The 17,851-nt window shown below is 36.6% G+C and overlaps 1 protein-coding gene across 1 annotated transcript in view; it reads right to left on the bottom strand.

Moving 5' to 3' along the window:
- Positions 1-8,488: 8,488 nt before the first annotated feature.
- PKD (serine/threonine-protein kinase D3) overlaps positions 8,489-17,851 on the bottom strand; it is a 60,281-nt gene continuing 50,918 nt past the window's right edge. The window contains exons 6-10 of the mRNA XM_075291630.1: positions 15,259-16,360; positions 14,984-15,192; positions 13,531-13,876; positions 13,286-13,468; positions 8,489-9,692 (exon numbers count right to left, since the gene is read on the bottom strand). Coding sequence (XP_075147745.1) covers positions 9,499-9,692; positions 13,286-13,468; positions 13,531-13,876; positions 14,984-15,192; positions 15,259-16,360 — 2,034 coding nt within the window. The 3' untranslated portion in view covers positions 8,489-9,498. The remainder of the gene's footprint in view (positions 9,693-13,285; positions 13,469-13,530; positions 13,877-14,983; positions 15,193-15,258; positions 16,361-17,851) is intronic.

Here is a 17,851-nt window from a genome sequence, read left to right as displayed (position 1 = left end):
TTTATTGATTTTTTAAAAGGTTTTATTAACTCATGGGTATATCTGAATCAACTGTATGTGAGCTACATCTAGCCCTGAAACGATTTCCATGATATTTTGCATACTTGTGGGTTACTATAAAAACTTACTTAAGATTCATGGAGAGACGGATGGACATATATCAAGGGCTAGTTGAGAAATAGCTAAATACAAATATTGGATATCTTCGGCCTACAAGGGACATAAAAGGGAAATGCTTCCTTGGTTGGGGATTTATTGAAAACAAAGACAAAATTCATTATGGGATCTGATGTCAATGCACATCATAATATATGGGAAGTAGTACAAGAGGAGAGTCACTCATAGAGTTTATTTTACGGACTGAATTGGTAGTTTGTAGTAGTGGAGATGACCCACCCTTCCTATAGGAAAAAAAAAAACCTTGAAAACAATTTATATAGAAATAATTTTACGAGAAATTTTTCTATGGAAATAAAATTCTGAGAAAGTTTTTTATCGAAATAATATTTTATTTTATATTTACAAATAAAGTCCTGACCAAATTTTCTATAGAAATAAAAATTCGGCCAAATTTTCTTTTAAAATAAAATGTTGGTCAAAGTTTCTATAGAAATAAAATTTTAATTTCTGATTGATTATCGTTGACCTTTTTATTTTTAAGCAATACTTATCGTAGTTTCGGCTATTAAAAAAAATAGGATTGATGTTTTTATTTAAGTATTATTTCCTATATTTCGGTTGACTTCTTCAAAACCGTTTTTGTTTCACTTCAGCCTTGAAAACGGTTTTGGCGAAGTCAACCGAAATATTGGAAATAAAACTTAAATAAAAACATCAATCCTATGTTTTTTTTAATGGACCTATAGCCGAAACTATGATAAGTATTGCTTAGAAATAAAATTTTGAAAAAAAAAATTCTATCAAAATAAAATTTTGATCAAAATTTTCTAAAGAAATAAAATTTTTGCAAATTTTCTGTAGAAATAAAATTTTGAGAAAATAGAAATAAAATGTAAGCCAAAATATTCTTATTAAATTTTCTAAAAAATAAAATTTTGACAAAATTTTCTATTGAAATAAAATTTTAACCAAACTTTCTATAAAACTAAAACCTTCACCAAATTTTCTTTAGAAATAAAATTCTGAGAAACTGTTCTATAGAAATAAAATTAAAAAAAAAATTCTTTAGAAATAACATTTTGAGAAAATTTTTTATCGAAATAAAATGTTAGCCAAAATATTCTATAGAAATAAAATCTTGACTAAATTTTCTATAAAAATAAAGTTTTGGCCAAATTTTCTTTAGAAATAAAATTCCGAGAAACTGTTCTATAGAAATAAAATGGTGAGAAAAATTTCTATCGAAATAAAATTATTACCAGAATTGTCTGTAGAAAAAAATGTTGGCAAAGTTTTCTGTAGAAATAAAATTTTGACAAAATTTTTTATCGAAATAAAATTTTGAGAAAATTTTCGGTAGAAATAACCAAAATTTTCTATAGAAATAAAATCTTGACCACATTTTCTATAGAAATAAAATTTGGGCCAAGTTTTTATAGAAATAAAGTTTTGAGAAAACTTTTTTAAAAAAATAAAATTTTGACAAAATTTTCTATTGAAATAAAATTTTGACAAAATTTTCCATCGACATAAAATTTTAACCAAAATTTTCTATAAAAATAAAATCTTGACCAAATTTTCTTTAGAAATAAAAACTGTTCTATAGAAATAAAATTCTAAAAAAAAAATTGTTTAGAAATAACATTTTGAGAAAATTTTCTATCGAAATAAAATGTTAGCCAAAATATTCTATAGAAATAAAATCTTGACTAAATTTTCTATAAAAATAGAATCTTTACTAAATTTTCTTTAGAAATGAAATTTTTACAAAATTTTCTTTAGAAATAAAATTTTTACCAGAATTGTCTGTAGAAATAAAATGTTGTCAAAGTTTTCTTTAGAAATAAAATTTTGAGAAAATTTTCTATCAAAATAAAATTTTGAGAAAATTTTCGGTAGAAATAACCACATTTTTCTATAGAAATAAAATCTTGACCATATTTTCTATAGAAATAAAATTTGGGCCAAATTGTCTTTAGAAATAAAATTTGGGCCAAGTTTTTATAGAAATAAGATTTTGAAAAAAAAATGAGAAAATTTTCTATCGAAATGAAATTTTAAACTAAATTTTCTATAGAAATAAAACCTTAACCCAATTTTCTTTAGAAATAACATTTCGACCAAATTTTCTATAGAAATAAAAAAAACTATTAATTCACAAATTAAAATTTTTAATTAAAAATGTAAAAAAAATAATTTTCGTGTTATTTTATACTATCAAAGTCCATTGTCCCTTTTTGTAGAAGTAGCAAATTTTCCATGCTGAAATTGTAAAATCATTTAAAATTCGACACATTTACAATTCAAAGGATATTTGTACCCAAGCAAAGAAAAATGGATATTGTTCCACAAACATTTCTTGTAAAACGCATCTCGGAATCCCCCATCAATTTGTTTCCACTTCCGATGCAGTCCTTTTCGACAAGTCCACAAAGATTTGTTTTAAGGCTCATCCCGGAATCCCTTATCAATTTTTTCCACTTCTAAAAGCGCATTTTGGACAAATCTTAGAAAAAAACAAAATTAAGCTATTTTAAGTGAAAATTTAAGTTTTTGACAATTAAATTTCACAAAAAAAAAGAACAGAAAATCAATAAAAAAAAATTATAAAAATAATAAAAAGAAAAAACTTCATTCCCGCTGAGATTTGAACCTGTATCGTTTGACTTCCATGGAAGTTCTTTTGTTTACACAAAAACGAAAAAACACGTATATACGGCCGAAAGTTCGGCCAGACCGAATCTTATGTACCCTCCACCATTGATTGCGTAGAAACTACGAAAGACGGTCATCCACAATCGAATTACTTGGGTTGTGGTAATACTTTCCGATGGCAAGATATCATAAAACTTCTTAACATCGTCTTCGGTTTATCTGAGTGCTATATATAACTATAGACCGATATGGACCCAATTAGGCATAGTTGTTAACGGCCATATACTAGCACAATGTACCAAAATTCAACTTAATCGGATGAAATTTGCTCCTCAAGAGGCTCCAAAACCAAATATGGGGATGGGTTTAACATAATGGGGGCTATATATGATCATGGACCGAAATGGACCAATTTTTGCATGGTTGTTAGAGACCATGTACCAAATTTCAGCCGGATCGAATGAAACTTGCTTCTTTTAGAGGCTCCGTAAGCCAAATCTGGGAATCGGTTTATATGGGTGCCATATATAATTATGGATCGATATGGACAAATTTTAGCATGGTTCTTAGAGACCATATACTAACACCATGTACCGGATCGGATGAAATTTGCTTCTCTTTGAGGCTCCGCAAGCCAAATGTGTGGATCGGTTTATATGGGGGCTATATATAATTATGGACCGATGTAAACCCATTTTTGCATGGTTGTTAGAGAACATATACCAACACCATGTACCAAGTTTCGGCCAGATCGGATGAAATATGCATCTCTTAGAGGCTTCTCTTGGGGTCCGTTTATATGGGGGCTATACTTAAAAGTGAATCGATATGGCCCATTTGCAATACCATCCGACCTACATCAATAACAACTACTTGTGCCAAGTTTCATGTCGATAGCTTGTTTCGTTCGAAAGTAAGCGTGATTTCAACAGACGGACGGACGGACGGACATGCTCAGATCGACCCAGAATTTCACCACGACCCGGAATATATATACTTTATGGGGTCTAAGAGCAATATTTCGATGTGTTACAAACGGAATGACAAAGTTAATATACCCCCCATCCTATGGCGATGGGTATAAAAACATAATAAAAACGAAGTATATTATAAAAAATAATTGTTATACCCTCCATCATAGGATGGGGATATATTAACTTTGTCATTCCGTTTGTAACGCATCGAAATATTGCTCTAAGACCCCATAAAGTATATATATTCTGGGTCGTGGTGAAATTCTGAGTCGATCTAAGCATGTCCGTCCGTCCGTCTGTTGAAATCACGCTAACTTCCGAACGAAACAAGCTATCGACTTGAAACTTGGCACAAGTAGTTGTTATCGATGTAGGTCAGATGGTATTGAAAATGGGCCATATCGGTCCTCTTTTACGTATAGCCCCCATATAAAGGGACCCTCAGATTTGGCTTGTGGAGCCTCTAACAGAAGCATATTTCATCCGATCCGGCTGAAATTTGGTACATGGTGTTGGTATATGGTCTCTACAACCATGCTAAAATTGGTCCACACCGGTCCATAATTATATATAGCCCCCATATAAACCGATCCCCAGATTTGGCTTGCGGAGCCTAAAAGAGAAGCAAATTTCATCCGATCCGGCTGAAATTTGGTACATGGTGTTAGTATATGGTCTCTAACAACCATGCAAAAATTGGTCCACATCGGTCCATAATTATATATAGCCCCCATATAAACCGATCCCCAGATTTGGCTTGCGGAGCCTCAAAGAGAAGAAAATTTCATCCGATCCGGCTGAAATTTGGTACAAGATGTTGGTATATGGTCTCTAACAACCATGCAAAAATTGGTCCATATCGGTCCTTAATTATATATAGCCCCCATATAAACCGATCCCCAGATTTGGCTTGTGGAGCCTCTAAGAGAAGCATAGTTCATCTGATCCGGCTGAAATTTGGTACATGGTGTTGGTATATGGTCTCTAACAATCATGCAAAAATTGGTCCACATCGGTCCATAATTATATGTAGCCCCCATATAAACCGATCCCCAGATTTGGCTTGCGGAGCCTCAAAGAGAAGCAAATTTCATCCGATCCGGCTGAAATTCGGTACATGATGTTGGTATATGGTCTCTAACAACCATGCAAAAATTGGTCCATATCGGTCCATAATTATATATAGCCCCCATATAAAACGTTCTCCAGATTTGACCTCTGGAGCCTCTTGGAGGAGCAAAATTCATCCGATCCGGTTCAAATTGGGAACGTGGTGTTAGTATATGGTCGCTAACGACCATACCAAAATTGGTCCAATCACACAAAAATTGGTCCATATCGGTTCATAATCATGGTTGCCACTAGAGCCAAAAATAGTCTATCAAAATTTTATTTCTATAGAAAATTTTGTCAAAATTTTATTTCTATAGAAAATTTTGTCAAAATTTTATTTCTAGAGAAAATTTTGTTAAAATTTTATTCGGTTCATAATAAAATTTTCATCATTGTCAAAATTGTATTTCTATAGAAAATTTTGTTCAAATTTTATTCGGTTCATAATCATGGTTGCCACTCGAGCCAAAAATAATCTACCAAGATTTTATTTCTATAGAAAATTTTGTCAAAAGTTTATTTCTATAGACAATTTTATTTCTATAGAAAATTTTGTTAAAATTTTATCTCTTTACTTTGTCAAACTGAATTATATACGTATTGGATCGATCTTTTTGATTTAATATATACCACGTATGGACTTACATACAATTTAGAAGATGGTGTTAGGAGGTTTTAAGATACCTTGCCATCGGCAAGCGTTACCGCAACTTAAGTAATTCGATTGTGGATGGCAGTGTTTAGAAGAAGTTTCTACGCAATCCATGATGGAGGGTACATAAGCTTCGGCCTGGCCGAACTTACGGCCGTTTATACTTGTTTAGAGATGTAGTTAGAATGTCATGCCGTGGTGTCGTATTAGGTTCATATCACAAACATTTGAATAGACGATTTGATGCATTGTATGCAATGGCTGGGAGAGCTAGCCCCAAACGCCAAAATTAAATAACAGGAGCATAGAAGTGTAACAAAAATACTGATTAAAATGAAAAGTGAAATTGGAAAAAAATTGGTTTTTTTAATTATACATACCACCATAGAATGGTGATGGGGGTATAATAAGTTTGTCATTCTGTGGGTAACACATCGAAATTTCGATTTCCGACTATATAAAGTATATATTCTTGATCAGTGAGAAATTCTAAGACGATATAAGCATGTCCGTCTGTCTGTTGTAATCACGCTACAGCCTTCAATAATGGCGCTATCGTTCTGAAATTTGGCACAGATTCGTTTTTTGTTTGTAGGCAGGTCAAGTTCGAAGATGGGTCCAAGATCGGTCCAAGTTTTGATATAGTTCCTATATAAACTGATTTTCCGATTTGGGGTCTTGGGCTTATAAAAACCGTAGTTTTTATCCAATTTGCCTGAAATTGAAAATCTAGAGGTACTTGACGACCATAAAAAGGTGTGCCAAAAATGGTGCCCATGTTTTGATATAGCCCCCATATAGAACGATATCCCGATGTTGCTTCTGGGACGTCTGGAAACTGTATTTTCCATCCGATTTGCCTGAAATTGAAAATCTAGAGGTATTTTAGGACCATAAAAATGTGTGTCGAAAATGGTCCGTATCGATCCATGTTTTGGTATAGTCGCCATATAGACCAATCTCCCCCTTTTTTTCTTGGGCGTCTAGAAACTGTATTTTCTATCCGATTTGCCTGAAATTGAAAATCTAGAGGTATTTTAGGACCATAAAGAGGTGTGTCGAAAATGGTCCGTATCTGTCCATGCTTTGGTATAGTCGCCATATAGACAGATCTCCCGATATTTATTCTTGGGATTCTATAAACTGTATTTATTACCCGATTTGCTTGAAATTGGAAATCTAGAGGTATTTTGGGACCCAAATATGTGTGCCGAAATTGAGATGTATCGGTCCATTTTGTGGTATAATCCCCATATAGACCGACTTCTCGATTTTACTTCTTTGGCGTCCAGAGACTATATTTTATAGCCGATTTGCTTGATATTGAAAATCTAGAGATATTTTAAGATCACAAATAGGTGTGTCGCAAATGGTGCCTATTGGTCCATATTTTGGTGTAGTCCCCATATAGACCGTTCTCCCGTTTTTATTTCTTGGGCTTCTAGAATCCGTAGTTTTTATCCAATTTGCCTGAAATTAGAAATATAGACGTATCTTAGGACCATAAAGAGGTGTGTCGAAAATGGTCCGTATCGGTACAGCCCCTATATAGACTGATCCCCCGATTTTACTCCTTCGGCTTCTAGAATTAGTAGTTTTCGCCCAATTCGTCTGTAAGTGGAATTCTAGAGGTATTTGAGGAACATTAAGAGGTGGTGAGTATTGGTCCATGTTTTGGTATAGCCCCCATATAGACATAACTGCCGAATTTATTTCTAGGACTTCTGGAATCCGGCTGACCACAAACAGGTCAGCCGAATATGGTGTGTGTCGACTTATGTATAGCGCCCACATAGACCGATCTCCAGATTTAACTCCTTGGGCTTCTAGAAACTGTAGTTTTTATTCGATTTGCACAAAAATTTAAATATACTGCAATTTTAGACCCTCAAAAATATGTATCGCATTTATTTTTACCGGTCCAGTTAGCAAGGCATCAATATAGACCGATTTAACTTCTTAAGGGTACACCCAAAGAAATAATATTTTCCTCCGGAATGAAATTTTAGACAAAAGAAATTCCCCTTTCGTATAAAGTATTTTCGTTTAGAGCAAACTAATCTGAATTTTTGATAGGCGATTCAACGATTTGTGTCAAAAGAAAACTTTGCTTGTCTAAAATTTCGTTCCTCAGAAAAGAAAACACATCTTTCAGGGTATAGCAGGCGCACTGATTATGAAAATTGCTTGAAACTGAAAGTAAAATTTCCAGATTTTACTCACCGTATTCACTTAAATAATTGCGGGAAAAATCTACATATTTAAGATTTCAAATCAAGGTGTTATTTCATTATATATCCGATATGTTTATGATTTCTCAAAAACTTAAAAAAAATTGGTTCTCATAAATCCAGAATCGAATCTGGTCGTCATAGGTAGAATGTTTAAATTTTTTCTTCGGGAAGCGTACTGGTTGAACTGATTTGCTTGGGAGAAGGTTTGTCATCAAATTATTTATATTATCAAGTAACCCGCTACGACGAAGAGTTTTCAAAGTAAACTATTATATTTGATTCATGGTGGTGGGAATTTAAGATCCGGCCCGGCCGTACTTACTGCTGGATATACTTGTTTCTAAATTTCTTCATCCAAATGAACTTCCAGGCACAACTTCTAAAGCAATGCAAATGATCCAAAAATGGAGCACTTCCGTCCTTTGACAAACCCACGTGAAATTCATTGGATATTATCCATGTTTGCACTACTTCCGGATCACAAATTGGGGATCCAAACTACTTTTGTGGAAGTTCTTTTTCTGCTGGGACAATCAAAAAATTTTCACTAATAGGATGGATCAATTATTCATTGGTAGAAAATACATTTTTTGCATACTAACTAGCAAAAATGTGATCAAAAACTTCAAAATACGATTTTTTAAATTTGGTCAAATTTTGGTAGATTCTTTTTGGTCCGAGTGGCAACTGTGGTCTTAAAGCGTCTTAAAGACCATTAAAGGATTAACACGTTCAAACTGTTGATTTATATTTATGGTTTATTTCAGAAAAAAATAGTATGACATGAGCATTAACATGAATGATTTTCGTAAAGATACAATTAATCGATTAATTTATTGATTGATTTTGAAAGAATAAAACGTTTAACATTAGTGGAGATGGTATCGATGCTTACATGCTATGGGTTTTGTTTTTTATCATTATATCGTATGCACATAATTATAGTATAGTTTATTATTTGTTGAATAAATTTGTTCACTTAGCGAAAAAGAAGTCATTTAATATTTGTAGCACAATATTCTCCTTTGATTTATGTGGTAAAGCAGTTTAGATTAATCGTTCAAAAAGTCGTACAACATTTAGTTTAGTTAATCATCAAAAAACGTGTTATTCATCGATTATCTTTATCGTCATTATAGTTGTAAAGTAGGCAAAATATATTTTATTTGTATATGTGCAAAGATAACACACATTCACTCGTACATACATACATACATATATACACATACATAAAAATACAATAAAGAGGAAAAAATAAGCTTTTATAAATTTAAGGTACACGATTTTACGATTTTAGTTGAAAGACAACGTGTTCAGCGTTAAAGAGGAGGAGCAATACAAAATACAAGAGTAACAAGAGCAATACAATAAAAGATCGAAAATGGGGGAATATCTCCTTTTTGTTTTGGCGCCCGGGTTAAGTACTCGTATTGTTTATATCGTTGCGTGTGTGTGTGTGTTTCGCAGAATTTGCCCAGGAGAGGGCATAGTTTAAGATTAATTTGGCCAATCACTTGACATGACGACACAAATGTGATCGCATCCAATTCAAAGCCTTATCACCGATGGCCTCAACTTTTGGTTTGCCCGGCAAACTGCGACAACTACAGCTATCAAGATCTATTTGAGGTCCAGCCGATTTTCGTCTTGGTTCTTCTTGTATTTGTTCCTTTTCACGCTGTTGTAGAGGTGATTCGGGTATTTTATCACTTAACTGTAGAGATGGACAAATATTGAGACCATTAACAGGTCACATATCACCAGTGCTAGCCCATCGCATATCGTCCGCTTCATGTGTTAGATATCGCGTACCCACCTGGGCTTCTAGATTACGTAGATCCCGATACGTTTGCTTGTCCTGTAACCAATAGTGCTGAAGACTTTTATCCACGGTATAACGTTTGCGTTGCTTGACTTGCAGGAGATTGTTGATTAAATCGATAGCTGTAATGGAGAATCAATATACAGAGTTAGAGTAGTGTGAATTTATTGGGTTGTGGTTGAAAAAGGTGACAGGTTAGGTTTAGTTAGGAAGCCCGTCATAGGGTGAGCATCTCTCCTATCAATGAATGCTGTACGATACAAAGACTTTCAGTTGATAGCGAAGTAATTTAACAAGTTCTTCTTCAAATTATTGGTGTCACTAATAGTTTGAATACAGATGGGTAGGAAATTCCAGAGACGAACGGACGACACAAAAAATTCTCTATCAGAAATAAGGCTGTTTGGTATAATCTTCTTACTCCTACTGGAGCTAGTAAAGCGAAGTCTCTCAAAAAAATACTCAGGTGTTCCAGAGTAGCCTAGTTTGTGCAAAAACAGAAGGCTCCTAATTGATACCAAATCATCACAGCAATCTCCATATAGAGTCCGTGAGTTATGGGTAACAGAGTCCCAGCGATTCAACCCATAAATGTAGAGCGCTATATTATTAAAAAGGACATTCACCCTCCTTCGACTTGCAGAATCACAGCAAGCGAATAATTCAGAACAATATAATAGCCCTGGCAAAATGTCTTAGCCAATAGACATCCGATTCCATTGGGAGTAAAAAAATGGGTCGGCCCTAGTGTTCGTAGCTTGACATAACTATGTCCTATCAGGTTGGCTGATAAGTCCCAGGTATAACGAAGAAAAACACATTTTTTGTCAAAATTAGTCTTTATAATTCAACATAGTTCCCTTCAAGAGCGATACAATTGTTTGATATCATTTTGGTAGTACTCCTTCGGTTTTGCCTCAAAATAGGCCTCAGTTTCGGCGACCACCTCTTCATTGCGGCCAAATTTTTTCCCTGCGAGCATCCTTTTGAGGTCTGGAGAATACGGTGGGTGGGCAAGCAATTCGAAGCCCAATTCATGAATTTTTGCCATCGTTCTCAATGACTTGTGGCACGGTGCGTTGTCTTGGTGGCCGTTTTGCCGCGATTTCGACCTTCAAACGCTCCAATAACGCCATATATTAGTCACTGTTGATGGTTTTTCCCTTCTCAACATAATCGATAAAAAATATTCCATGCGCATCCCAAAAAACAGAGGCCATTACTTTCACAGCGGACTTTTGAGTCTTTCCACGCTTCGGAGACTGTCCACTCAGTCCACTGTGGATTGGACTCAGGAGTGTAGTGATGGAGCCATGTTTCGAGTTAACAGCTGCAAACACCGCTCAGAATCATAAACACGTTGTTGTTGGTTTTGGTCAAATGTGAGTTCGCGCGGCACCCATTTTGCACAGAGCTTCCGCATATCCAAATATTGATGAATGATATGACCAACACGTTCCTTTGATATCTTTAAGGCCTCTGCTATCTCGATCAACTTCATTTTACGGTCATTCAAAATCATTTTGTGGAATTTTTTGATGTTTTCGTCGGTAACCACCTCTTTCGGACGTCCACTGCGTTCACCGTCCTCCGGGCTCATTTCATCACGTTTGAATTTTGCATACCAATCAATTATTGTTGATTTCCCTGGGGCAGAGTCCGGAAACTCATTATCAAGCCAAGTTTTTGCTTCCACCGCATTTTTTCCCTTCAGAAAACAGCGTTTAATATAGATCGAGAACAGCAGTGGGCCCTGATGAACACCCCTGTTGACGGCCAAAGTTCCTGACAATAAACCGTTTGCTGTAACAGATTGTGGCCGATAAATAGAACCAAACGAGAAGTGTCGCGGGTGATGAAATATTAAAAATGTTTAATAACACATAATATTTCATGATCTATCTAATCAAGTAACTTCGCTGTTCTCCAAGTTAAGAGACGTCTGTCAAGGCGGTTATGCAGATGTGTTTAGGTCGGAAGCCAGACCGTCTCTCTAACAACATCGAACCATTAGTAAGATAGTCAGATAGTTGTCTATAGATTATCTTCTCAAATGCCTTTGAAAGAAAACTTAAAATGGATATAGGACGGTATTCACCACCACTTTTTGGTATAGGGGTAACGTTACTGTGTTTCCAGGAAGGAAAAGTGCTTGTCATTATAAGCCTGTTAAATATGCTGGTTATATAGGACAATAAAAGTGGTAATAAGACCTTGAAGAGGGGCGGATCAATACCATGGTAACAGAAAAAATTTAATTTCACAGATGAGATGCTAAGAATCACATCTGCAGAATCGACACAAGAAAATTGAAATCCATCCGAATTAGTTACAAAGTCCGGGATATCCACATCAAAATCTTAGAGATTATCCACTCTAGGACAACAACAAATATTCAGTTCATCAACATCAACGTTATCATTACAACCCGAAGCTCTTCCTATACCAATAAACCGTATAATATTCCATGACTGTTTAGATCCTAAAGCATTTGCGATTGCGCGTTTTATAGCCCTCTATTATGGTCCCTCAAAGCGGGGTTATTAAATCTCTTCCATCTAACGACGAACCTTCGTAGAGAAGCTTCGATACTCTTAGAAATATTGCGAGCATTACTGAAAGGGGATAATCAACCGCCGAGATCATTTTGGTGAACCCATGACCCTTCGTGTGCAAGGCGGACATGCTTACCATTGCCCAGGGTGGCTGGTAGGTTTAACATCGATTTATAGTTTATAGTGCGGCAATCGAAATAACATTTGAAAACACGGCAGTGCCGTCTCCAAAGTGACACACAATGTTATCGCCCATCCGATTTCATAATCTCTGAAGTCCGTACATTTATCAATCCAAAGAAAGCGAATTGGGACGGCTTCTTGGAAAATACCGATTCAAAGAGTTGCTGGTCCGTATCTTGTTCATGCTGCACCAAAAGTTCGTTTCATACCTCTGGTCGAATTGCCCAGGAGAGGCCTAAAATCCCAGCAGAAGCAGCTGGACTCCATGATGAGCTAAATGAGTTCATCGTACTCATTAGAAATAAGGATCTCAATCTAGAGATTACTATGTTAGTCGAGGGAAAGAAGGAAAACTCATGACATCTGAATCAATGTAACCTAGATTAAGGTAGAGAACTACTTTGTCGACGATATACGCAAAGTTTTCAACAGATAGTTTATTGTATCCCGAGAGTAATAGACCGATAAGGAGAACCATTCGTCTCATTTATAGTCTCTGACCCAATGAAACGTCATGATTTATCCAAGTCGATGTTACCGATGTTATTACCTAAGCCAAAGTATCCAAGGCGCTGGCCTGGAAGCATCTGGGCATGGAAGGAATTGAGATCCTGGCCACTGATTATAGACGATGGGGGAAATGGGGAGAATGATTTCGCTGCTGACGCCATGCAAAGCTCGAGCATTGCAAACCAGTAGCCAAAACATTAAAGGCATATCATCTTCCGAGTCTCATGGAAAATTTCTTAGCTGCCTGTCATTAATGTGGGGGAGCCAGTCGTTTGTAAAGTTGTGAGATAATAAGTAGTGAAACAAGGAGTTGCTGAACCTCTTGGTATTGTCTATTCCTGACAGCGTTGAGATTGTACCTTATAAAGACGACTATAAAATCATGGCATCTGTGACTGTTATTGCGTGTGACTCTTATTCTTTTTTTCTTCAAGCTAACCACCCTGAATCCGTTATAAATCACTTACCATTTGATGATATTTCTTTCCATGGATTTGGAGGATACATAAATGCAGCATTTTGGATTTGATCATTGATGTCTTCTTCTTCATTGAATGGAAACGTACCGCTCAGACTTACATAAATGATTACACCTACACTCCACATATCGAGGGAGCGATTGTATCCTTTATTCCTTAAGACCTCAGGAGCTGTAATTACAAATCATGGATTAATAAAAAAGTTCTTTTTAAATTTACATTACAAGACAAACCTAAATAGGCTGGTGTTCCCACCACCGATCGACGGAATGATTTTTCTCCTATAATACGAGCATAGCCAAAATCGCACAATTTCACCTGAGGAAATTCAGCATCAGACGAAAGCAGGACATTTTCCGGTTTCAAATCACAATGAACAATATTTTGACTATGCAGATGTTTGAGAGCGATCAAAATTTGTGTTATCAGGAATTTCGTAACTCTTTCGCTCAATCGTCCACGTTCGTGTGAGAGAATCATTTCTAACATATCACCTTTGAGCTTTTCCATTACCACAAAAATACGTTCGGGTGTTTCGAACATTCGCTCCAGATTGACGACACCACAATGGGTGATATTCTGAAAAATTAAGCAAAAGGAAAAAGTCAATGGTACGTACCAAACCGATCAGATGAAATTTGCTCTTCCAAGAGATTTGAGAATTCAAAAGTGTTCCGAGATGAGAAATTTGCAATAACATCTGACCTGCTTGAATAACAACTACTTGTGCCAAGTTTCACGCTAATAATGTGATTCGTTCGGAAGTAGGTGTGACTACAACAGACGGACGAACAGACTTCGCCAGATCGACAAGGAATTTCTCCACGACTACGAATGTGGTCTGAGCCCAATATCTCGATACAGTCCAAACGAAGTAATAAAGTTATTATACCCCTGTTGTAGAGGGCATAAAATGGTGTGGACATTCCATAAGAAGGATTTATATCACTTTGAAATATAAGCGATTTGTTGCTTTATCTTGCTTAAGAAAAGACGTTGGTTGGCAGTCCTTAGAATTCCTTTCGAATTAACTTCGAGTTTTTTGATAAAGTTCGATTTTGGTCCTTAAGCTTTTGGTAAGTTTTTGCGTCCAGGAAGGAGACAATTCAACATGCACTGTGGTGCAATGGTTTGAATGCCCGCCTTGCATACATATGGTCGTAGGTTCAACCGGACACCAAAATGTATTCAAGGTGCGGTTGGTTATCCCCTCTGAGTAATGCTAGTCACATTTCTGAGTGTTTCAAAGCTTCTCTAAGAGGTTTCACCCCACTGTGGAACGCCGTTCGGACTCGGTTATAGTAAGTAGGTCCCTTGTCATGGATCTAAACATGGAATCGGACATCACTTAGTGATAAGAAAGAAATTCATCACTATGGTATAGCCTAAAAGAGCTTCGAAATTCGATTTTTGAATTATATCTCTTTATTTCATTGCAAAAACAATGGTCCGGAAATCTTTGCGCAGAGTTAAGTCTGGAGTTCTTCGGAAGCTACCAAAACCAGCTGATTCATAGAGAGAAATTCAAATAGCCTTTTTCTATGCTTCGAAGAGTGGTTTTTACCTGTGGACCTTAGCCATAGTTCCAATGGCAAGTAGATAGAATATCACATTAAGAACACTTGAAGTTGTTTTACTAAATGATTCTCAGAGACTCGCTTATTTTTTTCCACAATTTTCCCTTACCTGTAGTATGGCAACTTCATTCTTTAATTGAGCTTCTTGCTTGGTAGGGAATCTCAGCTTATCAATGACCTTTATGGCTACCTCCCGTTTGGTCTTTTTATGTATGCCACCATAGACAACACCAAACTGGCCAGATCCCAAAACTTCATCGGGGAAGATTTGATACAGTTGACCCATATCTTGAACATTTTCCTCGGATTCACAACATTCTGAAAGAGAGAAAAAGGAGTTCCTTCTATAGTAAAATTAAGGAAATTTGAGGGACAACAACTTACGTGTATTCGTAACATGCATATAAGCCTGTTTAATCGAAGTCTCCCAGCTCTTAGCAATATCGGTACCAATACCACTATCGGGTGGTGGCAAACGTACCGCTTGTTCTTCTCTCACCCCAGCCAAGGGATCTTGACCAACATAGTAACTGACATTGGAAGTTTTTATCTCGAAGCAATAGTTGTTGTCTATTCGCACATCATTATTTGTATCGATGCTTTGTATTTCGGCCAAGGGTATCTCCTTGTGATATTTACTTCCTTGTTCCGATATAAAGAGGGTTATCGTCTTGGAGTCCAGACGCCAGAAATAACGTTTCACCGTATTATCCAGACTGGTGTAGTGGACCAGCCATCCCTCTTTTATGGCCTGACCACCACGTTTCTTGGTGTGTTTCACTGATTGTACGATACGCATTAGAGGTATATTGGCACTTGGCGATGACGAAGAACTCGATTGTTCCGATTGTCCATCTATAGATTGACCTTCTCCTGTACTACGATTTTCATTGTGATACGATAATCGTTCGTTGTCATTACTCTTCAGGCCATTAACCAACTCAGGTGGAGAGTTTTGAGCATTTGTTGTAGTCTTTCCACCCATATTGCCTAAACGTCCTTGCTTATTGGTCATTACGCCCACACCAGAGCTCCCAGTAGTTGTCCTGTTATAATCACCCGATGTGGTATCATCAAAATCACTATCGTCAAACTCTTCCCTGAAGAAATTGTCCCGTTCCTTATGTGACGCATGGGTCGGTGTGAAAGTTTCATTGAAATCATTCGGATGTAATTGGCGTTCTCCAGCACAATCTTGTGGCACTTTATCCATACACTTTTTGTGGGTATTATATTGGCAATCGCGGCATTGTAGACCCTGTTTGAAAAGGCCCTTGAGTAGCTTTTTGCAATATTGGCAGACTGTTGGAATGCCATAGGTATGAACCATGAATGTATGAGGAATTCGTATGTTCTGATAGGCGGAAGTAGTGGCACAAATCCCAGCATTATTTGGATGATAAATTGAGGTTGGCAATGTGGTTTGGCCATTTCGACTTCCCGCAGATGACGATCGATGATGACTTCTGTGAAATGTTGGCACACTCTATAAAAGAATTGGAACAGATTATTATGTGACTTCAAAGAGAAAAGAGAAAGATTTGAGACCAAATTCGTATCTGTCAACTGTATCCTTAATATCGTGCAGAGTATTGGCTAAGTCTTCGCGATACAAGGTTTATCTCTATCGCAATTGGGAAAAGGGTTTTATGTTCAGACCCTGACAACAAAATAACTTCTGCGAGATATGATCACCGAAGGAGGATCGCACAAAAAACAACAATTGTTAAAGAATTATTCAAGCCAAATAAAAATCCCAAAATTGCAAAAATTCCAAAGGTCAACTAAGAACGTTGCTAGAAGTTTAAAAAAATTAGCGCATATTAAAAATGCGGAATTTTTCAAATAGTTCTGAATTTATTCCGAAAAAACTATAACGCACGAATCAATCGAAGTATTGGCCATTGGATCATCGACCGGAATAGGTGGTAATCAGAAGGAATAATGTTTGGCCTATATGATGGACGTTTGAGTGTTTCCAAATAAGTTTTTGCAAGTTGTGGCCGAGTATTTCCAAATACCCATCACGCCATCACGCACTTCTCTGCTTCAATATGCCATACAGCAGCCCGTAATACACAACACAGATGGTCCCGCCAAATACACAGATAAGCTTCTTTCCATAGGTTAGGTTAGGTTGAACAGGTTGATCCAGGTTTCCCAGTCTCATGTCGGCTGACATACGCATACTGCCTTATTGCGTTTGTTCTTCATTTTAACTTCTTTTTTCCATCGTACCTTTCTGTTATTCTAGAAACTCTATGCATCTAATAAATTCTCTAATCTGTTTTCAGTCCCTGTTTCGGAGCTGGCCCAGGTCCCTAATCATCTTTTCACCGATGTGGTTGAACAGGTTAGTAAAGACGGGACAGTTATAAACGTAGTGCTCCAAGATCTCAGCATCCTCAAAACGCTCCATACGTGCACGATCCTCTGTGGCTCCTATTCGTCGTAGATGTGCTCTCAATTATAGGTGTCCGGTCATTATTCCTACATCCCATCCGACTGTCGCCCTACTCTCCTTGCGTAGTTATCCAGACTTTTTCTTGCCTGCGTCACTTCATAGTACTTTCATCGATTTTTTGACCGTTGTTATGGTCCACATCGGTTTATGTGTCTTTCGTATCTATTCATACAACTCGGCCCGCGTTGCCTCTATGGGATATGAGTACTCTAAGTTTACTTCCTTAGATGTCCTAGTTCTTATCGCCAGTTCATTTGCCTTCACAATTTCTTTTATTCCGACACCCATATGATAGGGATCCTCCCGTATACCCAGTATTCCTTGATCATTCTTTCGCGATCGAACTGTAATTTCGTTTATTGCCTTCTGGCAAATGTGCACGTTATGTGGTATCGTGTTATTTCCAGTCATTTAACACATTCCTTTATGGAACCCATGATTGTGCTGTGGTCCGGTAATCGAAATAGGATCTCGGTGTCTGGGTCGTCCACACATGTATACGCCTAGTACCGT

Source organism: Haematobia irritans, chromosome 1, assembly GCF_050003625.1.
Source record: "Haematobia irritans isolate KBUSLIRL chromosome 1, ASM5000362v1, whole genome shotgun sequence".
Classification (NCBI taxonomy): domain Eukaryota; kingdom Metazoa; phylum Arthropoda; class Insecta; order Diptera; family Muscidae; genus Haematobia; species Haematobia irritans.
The sequence above is the reverse complement of the archived record's forward strand: the minus strand, read 5'-3'. Positions and strand labels throughout refer to the sequence as shown.